Source organism: Antechinus flavipes, chromosome 2 (genome assembly GCF_016432865.1).
Source record: "Antechinus flavipes isolate AdamAnt ecotype Samford, QLD, Australia chromosome 2, AdamAnt_v2, whole genome shotgun sequence".
NCBI classification, from domain to species: domain Eukaryota; kingdom Metazoa; phylum Chordata; class Mammalia; order Dasyuromorphia; family Dasyuridae; genus Antechinus; species Antechinus flavipes.
Window position 1 is genome coordinate 225,633,240 of NC_067399.1, and position 13,863 is coordinate 225,647,102.

Here is a 13,863-nt window from a genome sequence, read left to right on the forward strand (position 1 = left end):
ACACAGTCCTCTGTTGCATCTTGGAAGGATCTATGCGAAAACATAGTACACTCTAGCCATAATTTTCAAAACCTCAGAGTCCTATATATGACATGATAATGAAAACAATTCTGAAAAACAATTTTAAAATGAGAAAAAAGAAAAAGATGTTCTAAATAAGATTCTTCTACCTACACAGTGTCTGGGTATCACCTCCCTTGAAAAAATTTCCCCTTTCCCCAATTCCCCTTCTAGCTCTATTATAATTTCTCTCCTTCCTTCACTGTCAAACTTTATAAAGGGAGTCTATACTCGTCTCTAAAACCTCCTCAAATATTCCCAGCCTTGTTTATAATATAAAACGTAAGCTGGCAAGAAGCAACATTCAAGTGGGAAGGTGGTAGTGTGGTAAGGTATATTGCCCATCAAACCACAGCTCTACCACCAACAACCACTGCTTGTCAGTGTGCCTGCCTTTGAACAATTCTTCCCTACTACCTAAGCTCTTCTTTTCACCATCTCTACCACAAACTAGTGGCAAAAGTACTATGAATGAACAAAGAGCTGGGAAGGCAAGGAATGACCAGAGATAGAGACTTTTGTAGGCTTAAAGTTTAGGATTATGTCATATCTATTTTTACAGAGCACTTAATTCAATAAGTGCTTAAAAATTATTTTTGGATTGAGAACATGAAGTTATTATCTGCTTCTCAAGCTATTTCCCTTTACTTTCTTCACATGATATATAACAAAAAGAAAACATTAACAATGTTATAAAAGAAACTTACTACTATTGTTTGATACAGAATGTAAATAGGTGACTGCATTTTTAATGCTGGCATAAGGAACCAAAAAATCTTAATAAGCAAAATACCAAGACAAAAAGAATCCAAAAACCAAACATCACAAGATCACACTCATAAATTTAGAGCTGAAAAGGACTTTCTTTAGAAGTCACCTAGTTCTCCTCATTTTACAATGGGAAAACTGAGTTCCAAGGCAACTGAGTGACCTACGCATGATGACAGAGCTTCAAAGAAGCAAAGCAAACTCAGTTCTGTGATTTCAAATCTCAAATTCTTTTCACTAGGCTATGCTCCTTTTTCAAACTTTTTAATCTTAGAAGTCAGATATTAAAAAACTCATGTTAATAAATGCTAATCACTTTCTAAAAATCATGTTGATAAAAAATCATCATCTATATCAGCATATTTTATGTTCTCTCAAAAGTGCTGGGATAGTAATATGAATTACTATCAATAAAAGTTTCAATTATATGGCAAATGACTTTTTTTTTTCTCTTGAAGGTCACTAACTCAGAAAACCACCATTAAAAACCATAAGTAGAAAGCAATCTAAATTAGTTTTGAAAATAAAAATACGTAATTCTATTAATCTGCTTTTAAAATTAAAGAGAATTTAATTAAAATAAAAATAAGCAATATAAAACCATTCAACAGATGGTTTAAAAATATGTGTATAGGTTTTAAAGAGAAACAGAAAGAAGGTCGGAAATAAACTGAAGAGAGAATATACTAAAATCTTTCTCAAAAAACACTGCTAGGTATATTCTCAGATTATGGCCCTTAGGACACCAGAACCAAACAGACATTAAAGTACTATTGCATTTTCCATGGGGATTCCTTCAAGGGTCTAAGAAATATGTCAAAATTCTCATGTAATCCAGAAGCATGCAAAAAGAGATAATGACATAGTGAATTATGATATAGTGCATAACATACTAGAAGTGTAACAAAATACCATAAATGTGTTTTTAAAAGGCCACAAATAAATAATGTTAATTGTTCTTCATGGCCAGTTAAAAGAATGTATGTAACTCAACTAATGGAAATTTTATGGGAGAAAAAAAACCACATGGCATCAAATCAATTATATTATTATCTGAATCCACTGTAGTTATATTTCTTTAACTAAAATTGGGAACACATGATTTGCAATGGAAGGTAGAAATCTTTGCTTTATTTATAAATGCAGTATGACTAAAAATATCATAACCAACTTTTACCATTGCTATACCACCCCAAAATATACAAAAATGGACAAATTTAATGTGATCTTATATATACACATTTTTAGGATAATCATTTCTTTTCTTTTCTTTTCTTTTTTTGGTGAGGCAACTGGGGTTAAGTGACTTCCCCATAGTCTGAGGTCAGATATGAACTCAGGTCCTCCAGATTTCAGGGTTCTTAATCTTCTTCTAGCTGCCCCCTAGGATAATTATAAAGTTTTTTACATGACTCAATCCAGTAATTTATATTTTTACAATAATGTTTATTTGACTTGATTCATTCAGTTACTATTTGTCAAAAGGCTGGTATTTCCAAAATATTTTGAAAATTTATAGGCATGACTAAAATAAGTGAAATTTCTTATTCATACAAAATAACCTTTCTATTCACATATAGGCACTTACCCACTATTCAACACATCTAATTATAAAATCAGCAGATATGTCCTACAGCACAAATTAATATTCTAAACTGCTCTCAAGAGAAGGAGAGGTGTATAGGAGTAGGTGGCAAGAAGACAAAAGAGAGGCAAAAGGTTGATGAACAGCACTATACTGACAACAGTCTTTACTGTGAGGAAATAAGACCTAGAATTCGCTCTACTCATCCTAACCAACATCTTATTATTCTCTACTAACCCTCCAGCCATTTCTTTCCATTATTATGCCATTGAAGAAGAGGATCTGGACCATAAATCATGTGGTACACAAATTACTAGTTATTGAGAGATATGCTAGTTAAGAGTGAGGGCTTAAAATTAAAAGTAACGTCATCGTTTTTCCTTGGATGGTACCAAATGCAACTAATATTCTGAAATGTTGCTCACGGACTAACAGATATGATATTATTACCATAAAAATTTAATACATTTCTCCAATAAGATATGCTGCTTAACTGAAAATTATTTAGTTCATTGAATAGCAAACAGTAGGAACCCAGATAAGATTATCCAGTCATCATAAGCATCCAAAAAATGTTTTGTCAAAGAGTAAATTATGAAAATAGTCATATATTTTCAGAATAGCCAGACCTAGATTACAAAATAGTTTTCTTTGAATGTATTTTGGTTATTTTGGCAGAGAACCAAGAAAATACTCAAAAGACTTGTCCTTCTGCCTCTTAAGTTCAAAATGCAGTTTTAAATAGCACAAGAGGTACTCAAGATTCAGGAGGGCAGAGAAGAAAAAAGAAGGAAAAACTATAATGAGGTACTTAAGAAGAAAAAAACAAGGCAGCTGAATTTTGGAGGAGATATACAATAAAAATATCTAAAACATCTTTAGAGTTAGTAATAAAAATAAATATAGCCTTAAAATTCAATACTAGAATAAATGCAGCTCCCACCTAAATCCTCTTCAGCAATAAAAATTGGGATTAAAAAAAGATAGATTAACTACTTTCAAACTAATCTAGCCTTAGTCAAGGACTTTTAATCTGTTTTTGTACTTTAAATACAAAGATTCTGTTGTTTTTATGTTGGTGGCAGGGGTTGCTTTAAATAATAAGGTTAAGATTCTATGAAAACTCTGTCCAAATGTGTATGATACATTTTTCTAAGACATTTTCCTAACTTTTATCTTTAATAACAGCAATTGTAATAATATGGGAATTTGGAGGATGTACAATAAAAAACATTTGGCTTTTGACAAAGAGGTGATGGTTAAGATAGGCTTTAACATGGAGCTTCTTACCAATAATCATTGCAGTGAATAGGTCTCTATATAAGAAATTAAACAGGAAAGGTTCATACCAGGCCTCAACTCCCACAATCGCAGTCACTATGTAGACAACAGAAATAGTCTGAAAAAGAAAGGCACATAGAAACATAGGGTGAAATTAACAGCTGGAAAGTTTGCAAGTCAGTTTTCTATAGTATAAATCTAATTTAAATTTTTTTTTTTTTTAAATAAAGGCTGCACTAAAAATCTTAAAATGTTCTAAGGTTTTTTTTTTCTTTTTAAAATGAAAACTATTCTTAAATTCAGCATGGATAAAGTCTTTAATTTCTACATCTCTACAACTGACAGCTATCTACAAAACATAAATGACTACATTTTAAGATTTCCATTTCCAATCAATTCTTCCCCGCCCCCTCCCCCCAAATATACTCCTAACTTCCTGATTGGAGTTTTAGGTGGGGACAGATAGAATGAAAGATCAAGAAGCTGAAACTCAAAAGGCAAAGTGAATTCAAAGCAAGCTTATGGTAAGAAGAAGAAAAAAGCTTTCTGTTCAATGAAGGAGTCAGCAATAGAGTATAAAAGGCAATATAGATTTTTTTTTAACAGAATAGGTAAAAACAACTCTAAATACAACATTCATATAATACATGGAATGACAAGGATTTACCGATGTTGAGCAGCATATGTTATGCATGACTAAATATATATAACTATGTCAAATTTTTTACTGGTCAGGGAAAAAGGGAGGTGGGGGAAAGGGGGAAAAAGAAAACCTGGAACTCAAAATTCTTTAAAAATTAATGTTAAGAATTGTCTTTACATATAATATGGAAAGAGAATATTATTTTTTAAAAATGTTCAGCAGTAACTTAAAGAAACTAAGGCAAAACATCAACTTACCACCTGACTAATGTCATATCCCCAAGGCAAGAAGAGAATTCCTGTATTATACTTTTCCCAGTGGGACAGGATAAAAGAAAACAAGACTACCCATAAGAGAGTATATAAAACAATAACACTGACGCCCGTTGTTCCCCGTCCAAAGATGGAATATACAGTCACTACAAAGTAAACACATGACCAACTATCTAATCCATGATCAAATAATTCTCCTAAAGGGGTGCTGGAGTTGGTTCTACGAGCTTGCTTTCCATCAACACCATCTGGAAAAAAAATCGAAATAAAAATTTTCATGAGCAGATAGAAGTCTTTCATTACAAGTCATTAAAAAAATCTAACCACTGATGTTTAGAACCAAAACATTTATTAATTAAATATGAAATCTGTTACCTTGATTAAAAAACATAATCTAAAATTAAACATATTAACAACTAAATCTGAAGAAAGATTCTTAAGAAGAATCTTAAATTCTTAAGAATGAAGATTTTAATCTTCCATTAAAAATATTGCTCAGTACCTGATACTACCAGCTTAACCTATAATTTTCACAAGAGAATAAGGTACATTATGAACTAAATTGTAGAATGTATTATTTAGATCTCCATACATATGTGAAAAAGAAGAATTTGTCTTAAGGCTTCCAATTTTATTGCTTCAAGTTCATACTATCACTAGTCTTTAAGTGTTACTTTAAGTATGCTTTCATACACAGCATATTTGCCCACAATGGCTTTACACAAGTTATCTCCCCTGCCTAGAATGCATTCTCTTATTACCTCGTCTCAAAATCCCTAGTTTCTTTCAAGGTTTTGCCCAAGGACCATCTTCTCTATGTGAGGCCTTTCCTTTTAAAATCACCATGAGCATATTTTGTATATGCATACCCAAGCTACAAGTTTCTTGGGTATGGGGACTATTTTATTTTTGTGTTTATATTCTCATTAGATGACACACAAAAGGCATCTAATAAATGACTACTACTTAAGCTTTAATGAAAAGAGAAAAATGAGTTCCCATTAGCTTGTCAAATTACCAGCCCAAATAGCAGAAAAATTTTGAAAGACTATACAGCAATTGTTACCTTCACACTTTGAATCTGTAAATGGATGTTCTTACAATATTAAAAAAGGCAGTTTATTCTCTTATGGCAAATCTTCCTTGACAATCATTTCCCCCTATTTACTGATTTAGCAATCTATAGATACAAACTATAAATGCAGAATTAATGAAGCAGGTAATAAAAACGTTTTCTATACTTTCTTGCTCCAATGGCTATTAACAGGTAGACAGACATCTCAAAAAGTATCATGATTCCCTAAGTCATTGTTCACTAAATAAGCATTAAACAAATGTCATTACTGCTGGGAATCAGAGCCACAGTTTTTCTTCCTTATATGCCAATCATCTAAATTCTGGTTGATAAGGAGCTATTTGGGTAAGATCCTGGGCCCTATTTACTATTAACATTAAAATACTAGAGCCTATGCACAGGAAAAGATAAATTAAGTGTAATTAAAAAGATAGAAGAATTAATTCAATGAAGGAAAAAATGTGGCTTCCCTTAATGAAAAAGAATAATTTTCCTGATCCCAATTAGTCTACAGAGACCCACAATCAATCTTACCTAGAGTGTAAGCAACGAAATTAAGGATGCCCACTACAATCCACACCCATCCAGGTACATGTTTGTGACCTGGTGCTGAAAAGCAAAAAATACATTCTTTAAAACGTAATAGTTCTTATCACAGAAAACATTTTCAATAAAAATTGTTTTTATTAGTGAATATAAATAATGTCAAGAACATTATAATGAATATCTATCTATTGTAATGACAGAATGATCCAAATTAAGTAAATACTAAAATATTTGCAATTAAACTCTCCTGAGATACTGAGAAGTTAAGTAACTTGCCCAGGCAGTATGTATCAACAAAAGAACTTGAACCCACGTCTTCCTAACCCTGAAGTCAGTTCTCTACTCACTGTCATACCACAGCTATTATACAAAACCAGTACTTTGATTTTGCCCTAAAAACTGCTTATCTTGGGAAGAAAAAAAAAAGAAAACTAACAAAGATTTTCTAAAGTTAATCTAAATTTACTCTATTTGGGAATGAGGCTTTTTACTGCTTATGTGAAAATGACAAATGTTTACTGACCATGCTCTTTCCAATCACAATAATTTATTAATATAACAAATCAAAAATACTTTTATTTTGAATATAAGTGGAACTTCCCACATTAAGCAAATGGAAATGTTTTGGCTTTTTTTTTTTTTAAAAGTAGAATGGAAAGAGCACTGAACTTACTTCTATTTCCACATCTCTCACTAGCTTCTTGACTTGTAGAAGGTAAATTAAATCACTTAATTCTCAATTTCCCCATCTATTCAAGTAAAGCACTTTGCGAGAACAGAAAATGAGGCATATCTGCCTACTCTTGGCAATAAAGAAGACTGCTACAATCAAGTCACTATTCCCTGTTTTTTGTTTTTTTTTTTGTAACTGGTACAAGAAAGTTTAAAGTTCCTGGGAAGGAAGCCATGGAAATTTCCTAAAACAACTATAATATAGATCCCAAAAGTACTAATTTAAAAAAAATTTTTAATAGCATAAAGTACTTGATGAAACCACCTTACATTTGTATAGACGTTTAAAGTCTTCAAAGCACATATATCTTCACATTTCATCTTCACAACTATTCTGAGTAAGCCAGAGCTACAATTATTTTTTCCAATTTAGAAATGTGTAAAATGTTCTCATAATGTGCGAGTAAATCGAGTGATTTGCCCAAAGTTACAGAATAAGAAGCTAGGTTCTGAAACCTAGTCCAGCAACCATTCCATCATGGCCCTAAACAATCTCAAATGGTTAGCTCTGAGAGTTTATGAACTATAAAAGTAAATCCAATCTTAAACATAAGGTATGGTTTAGAACTAATCAATTCTAGTTACCAAAATATTCTGATTCCTAGAGAGATTGTCATGGATCACCAATTTTGAAAAAATAAGAATAAGATACATTCAAAACTAAAACTATATTAAACAGATTTTAATTTTTTCTGATTATTCAATAATGTGTTCAAATAATATCCTTTAGTATCTAAGTACTATACTTGAAGTATAGTACCACCTTGAGATATAACCTGATATAAATTATCACTCTACACATATTATAAAAGTGATTCTTGACAAAACTGCAAACATTAATCAAGAATTTTAAATGCTCTTAGTTGTCTGAATCTCTGCTATTCAAGTAAACTTTTTAAAGATAGTTTGTGACCAAATCTTCATCCTAATGAATATCATTACAGAATAATTCTCTTATAATGACATATACTATCTGCATTAAATTTTTATACATAATTTATAATTAAAAATAAAAAGCTACACTTAAATAAAACCAGAAAATAAGCATAATTGTGGAGATTTGGAGAGTATGAAAGATTTTTAATGGGAACTCTTACTATTTTCTTTTTTTAAAAGACAAAGTTATTTAAATTTAGACTCTCAGTCTTACCTGATGCAAAAAAGTCAGGATCAAAGTAGGCCATAAGTAAGAAATTGAATACAAGTAACAGAAAGCCTGATAGAGTTATCAAATTCGGAGCCAGCCATGTAGGAAAAATCTATTTTAATTAAAAAAAAATTACGTCAACATAAAAATTTATGCAATATATGTTAATTTAAGATTATAATTAACATTAACGTAAAAGATAATTTAGAAGTTTACTTCAATTTATGTGAAATTTCTATGCTTTAATACAATTAGAACTTAATTATTAATAATATTGTCATTTCAATCTTCCCTTCCTATCATTCCTCTCAATATGCTTTTATTCACTGAGTAAATCAGAAGTGACTGACTCCAAAACATATGGTTAAAAAGGAAAGTAAAAATTATCCTCATTCCACATTTATGTAAAATTTTCTATTGAATTCAAGATACTTTGGTAAATATGACCATTGTTTTAACGAAAACTTAAAGAAATAAAATATTTCTCCTCTCAATGGAAGAAACATTTACAAGTTCTAAAATAAAGCACAAAAATATGTCCCACAATTATGAAAAGTATAGTTTCTTTCTTAATTGTATATGAAATTTCTATTTAAAAAAATGGAAACATAACCCTACATGTACAATCCCAAGAAAATTATGTAACATAGTACAACTCAAAGAATTGTAGGTTATATATAAAAAGTAAATTCCTGTGCATTAGAAATGGAGTATTTATCTTCAAAGAAGTGATGCAGAGAAAATCTGAAAGGAATAGGCAAAGAACTCACTATAAATATAATTCAGGCATAAGATTGGACAAGACTACTTGTTTGTGGGTCTAAACCCAGATCAGTATCTTCTTTCTAAAACTGGGGTATAGTGGCTATGGGGATATATATATATATAATATGTGAATATCTGAGTCCTCAGAGTGCTGAGATAGCTAAAGAATGAAAAGGTGGGGAGAAGAAACTGTAAAAGAAGAAATATCAATATTATTTATAAGAAGGAAACTGAAATAAGTGAAATGATTTGAAAAATAAATGAAAAATAGAGTGATTCAGTGTCCTCAATCCTCATTTTTCCCATCATTGGTTGTACTTTCATTCATACTCCAAGAATCAATAGTTATACTTCTTCCTCCTCACTATTTCAAATTAGCTTGGCAAATTAAGTTAGTCCTTAAGAATGAGAATTCAATTTATTGATTATCTAAATTTTATCGCTGATAACTTTTTTAATATTTAAGAATGAATATGCAGGTGAGTTGTCAGAAGCCTTTAAATGATCTTCATCATCCCCCTTTAGAAAAGAAGGAAAAAAATCTAATACCCAAGCCCCCTTTGGCATTTTTGTAGTCACTGTCACCAATGAAATGATCCAGTCTTTTTCTAGCATTATAGTAATTCTTTAAAAGCTGGTAATGAGAGATTTATAATAAAGACATTTTTTATAATCATGGAATTCAGCATTACCTCAATTTGGGTTTTCTTTGAAAAGCTATTGAAATGGTTTACAACTTCATTCTCCAGGTAATTTTATAGATGAGGAAAATGAGATAGAATTAAGTAACTTGCCCAGGGTCACATAGCTAATAACTGTCTAAAACTGGATTTGAACTCAGGTTTTCCTAACGCAAGGCCGGGTACTCTATCTATTATACCACCCAGCTGCTCAAATAGGAGAGAATTTGGTAAAATAAATCAGGATGTGTAGATCAACTCATTCCAACGTCCACATTGCTGCCAATAAACTCAGAGCTTTGCAATCTGCTTCCAAGACTTATGGCTCTCAATTTTCACTTTAAAAAATGAGAGACTAGAAATGTGACCTCAACAAAGACAGATACTAAGTATGTTCAGAAACATTTGAATAACCTTCAGACAATATTCATATCAATTTGGGAAAAAAGTTATTTCATACATTTTGGTGATCTTTTTGACCTTTTTCAATCAATGATTTGAATAAAAAAATAAATGGCAAAAAAAAAAAAAAAAAGACAGAGAGACTAAATGTTAAAGTTCTATTAATTTAAAAGCCAAAATAAAAGCAATAAGATATAGCAATATAAATATTTTCTATGATGTTGCAAGTAATCAAATTTTTAAATTTTCAAAATCATCTCTTTAGCTGAAATAAAAATAATCTAGTAAACGTTACAACACAGATTAAAGTTGTAAGATAGTCTTACCTTTACTATAGTATTCCAAAATGGGTGCATAACATACAAAGAGAGCGGATTGGTATCCACAGCTCTGTACTGTTAAGAGAAAAATAATTAAGAAAAATAATTAAAAATCTTAGAAGGTTATATCCCTCTCGCCTATTCTGAATTCTGGGTTAAATATCTATAATATATAATATCTATAAAATAACTCTAATATCACCTCCAAAAAAAAGCATTTTTTAAATAAAAAAAGTAAAATAAGAAGAGAATGGCTTTATGTTTATTTAAAACAATTTATTATTCTTTTCTCTACTTGAAAAAGACTAACAGAGGAGAGTACTGAAGTTATTAAATAGGGAAAATGTCCAACTAGGATAAGAAACTGAGCAAGACAAAGATTAGAGCCCGATTCAATAGTTTATCAAATGAAGAGATATAACTGGGACCAATGGATCCATGTTTGGTCCCAGGATAGACAAGACTATCATCTCAAAGAGTCCAGCCCCGAGTATCGGGACAGCAAGCTTTTTTATAAAATAATAAGAACAATGACATAGTGGGGGAGATACCTAGGTGGGGATAATTTAATGGTGGGGGAGACCCCTAGGGATGACACAATGGATGGAGGTTACTGATATTCTAATGACATCTAAAATGGATAAACCTTTATCTTGTCAAACATTAAGAGGGAAAGGTTATAACCTGAGGCAGAATAACTAAATAGGACAATTGGAGAAACTAGGTCAGGACATCAAAATGGAACTTTGGCACAATAGGTCAATATTATTCTGTTTACCAGATCATCTCTGATGCCAATACTTCTTATTTCTATATCATCTCCCATGGCAGCCCAGACCTTAATCACAAACCTTAGTTTGCAACCCTCCATTTCAAACTGGGCCACAATTGGGAGGGAGATTGGGAAGGAGGGGTTACAAAAGAAAGAGGCAAAAACTATTTCCATTAATGTAACAAATACCAATATGCTAAACTTCCTGCACAATCACTGAAACAGATTTCCTTTTACTTTACTCTCTTACTTATTTGCATATATAATGTTAAAAATGGTTATTATGTTATTTATTTTCTCACCAATTTTAAGCTGAAAGTTTGAGGTAAGAATGCATGTTAATTCTTTATACATAACTCAATTATCTAGTAAAACAGAACACGTACACTTAAAATGTGTTGTCCTTAAGTTTTTGCACTATATACACACACACACACATACATATGTATAAAAAATCAAAATTAGAAGGGAAGCAACAAACTAAGAGCAAAACTTTTGCAATAACTTTCTCTGATGATGGTCTGATATATAAAACATTCAAGGAACTGATTCAATATATAAAAATAACAGCCCTTCCAACAGATAAGAGATGATCAATATATATACAATATATATCCAACAATCAAAACATATGTATAGAAAGTTTTCAAGAAGATATAACGCTATCAATTGCTATTAGGGGGAAAAAAAGGCTCAATATCACTAACAATCATACAAGTAAAAAATTAAAACAACTCCTAGGTGCTACCTCACATCTATCAGATTGACAAAAATAACAAAAAAAAAAGGAAAACAGCAATTGCTGGACAGACTGTCAGAAGATAGATAAATTGGCAAGCTTATGGCAGAATTGTGAATTAGTAAATATGGAAAGCAATTTGGAAATATGCCCCCAAAGTTACTAATCTATATCTTTCCTTTGGCCCAAAAAGCTGAAGGTGGGAAGAGATACTAAGATGGCAGCATGGTGGTAAAGTTCATAGAGTCAAAAGCATTAGGCCTACATTCCCAAAGAGACCATAGAGCTAAAGACCCATTTGAATAAAAATATGGGAGTAATTTTTATTGTAATAAAGAACTAGAAATTAAGGAGGGGATCATCAATTAGAGAATGGCTGGGCAAATTATGGCTTATGAAGGAAATGGAATTCTGCACAGACATTTCTGAAGGGGGAGGGGAACTGTTGTTCCCTTTAAGATTATGTCCGCTTTTCTGATCTCAGAAAAGGCTCTAAGGAGTCCAGACAGAGCCCATCCTCCCAGGATAAGAAAAGCAATACTATTCAAGGGCAAATCAACTCCCATAGAAATTCTAAATTCTCATTCAATTGAGGAATCCGGGTCTGATCAGAACCAGCTGTCCCAGCCCCCACAAGATATATAACAACTTCCCTCAACTAAGTTCTTTGCAGAGTTTGCTAGGACTCTTCTGCCTGCCCAAAACCCCATTTCATTAATAGATCTTTGCCACTATAGAAGTCAATCTCTTGGCAAACTGTTTTCTATCCAATAATAAACTTTCATTTTGCAACTAATAATTCGGGAATAAGTGAATTCTTTCACTTTTAAACCTGCAGGCGATCTAAAGGGGATATTAACAGCTTTCTTACTGCCACTAAACTCTTGACCACTAGGGATTGAGAACATGCAAATCGCATCATTTTTTGCTTTAGATAAGTGAACCACTCCGCAGACCTCTACATATAGTGAATTTTATGTAATTCAAATTACGTAACAGAAAGGGAGAAAGAGAGAAGCACAAAAGGGGTCCACATCCATGGTGGGGGCTGGAATACAGTTCAAGTACACATACGGGTCAGAGACAAAGAGCAGAAGGAGGAACATAGAGGGGCCAGAATCAATCACAGGGCTGGCCAGAACCAAAAAAAAAAACTTACAGCAGGCAGACACATGGAAGCTAAACATAGCTATGAAATGAAAAAGACAGATGATCCATAAGAGACAGGGGGTGGGGAATAGGAAATGAAAGAGAAAACATAGTAAAGTTAATAAAGATGGGGGGTGTTTTGGAATGCAGATTTTTTTCAGAAATCCTTATGCATTAGTTAAATTTCCATAAAGTGCTGTAAGAACTGTAGAAAAGAACTACTTCAGAGCAATCTGGGCAGATTTGTATGAACAGATGCAGAGTTAACAACTCTGCAACAAGTGCAAGAAGGAAGTTCCACTTTACAGTAATACTATAAAGAAAAACTTAAGAACTTCAATCGATACAATAATCAATAGCAACTCAAAAGGAATGAGGAAGAAGTAATCCATTTCCTGACAGGGGTTCCACGGGAAAAAGGGGCTCCAGAAAGAGGAGCTCGGATCAGGGTAAGGAGTAAAAAAAAAAAACCCAGAAACTAGGGTCATTGACATATTTTTTAAATGCACATAAAAGAACAAAAAGAAGGCCAAAAGGAAACATAGTCAAGCGGGACAGTTTTGAAAGTAACAACTTTAATTTATTACATTCTTTTTCAAAAAGCAATCAGTATATAATCGAAATTCATGTCTTCACATATTATCCATTTTCTGTACAGGAAACTTTGTATATAAAACTATTTCATCCTGTTAGTTGTTCCTTAGTAGATGATTCAAGAGGTTTAAATGGATGAGCCTTACGATGTACCGACTACTATGCTAATCAACAGGGATAGAATTACAAAGAAAGAAAAAACCAATCTACCTTCCAAAAGTTTACATCCTAATGCAGGTGTCCTCTAACTTTTTAAGTAGGGGGCCAGTTCACTGTCCCTCAGACTGTTAGAGGGCCAGACTATAGTAAAAACAAAAACTTTGTTTTGTGGGC

At 32.0% G+C, this 13,863-nt stretch overlaps 1 protein-coding gene across 1 annotated transcript in view; it reads right to left on the bottom strand.

Moving 5' to 3' along the window:
* SELENOI (selenoprotein I) overlaps positions 1-13,863 on the bottom strand; it is a 51,804-nt gene that overhangs the window by 19,476 nt on the left and 18,465 nt on the right. Inside the window, exons 2-6 of the mRNA XM_051976332.1 lie at positions 10,283-10,351; positions 8,113-8,221; positions 6,219-6,293; positions 4,595-4,857; positions 3,704-3,812 (exon numbers count right to left, since the gene is read on the bottom strand). Coding sequence (XP_051832292.1) covers positions 3,704-3,812; positions 4,595-4,857; positions 6,219-6,293; positions 8,113-8,221; positions 10,283-10,351 — 625 coding nt within the window. The remainder of the gene's footprint in view (positions 1-3,703; positions 3,813-4,594; positions 4,858-6,218; positions 6,294-8,112; positions 8,222-10,282; positions 10,352-13,863) is intronic.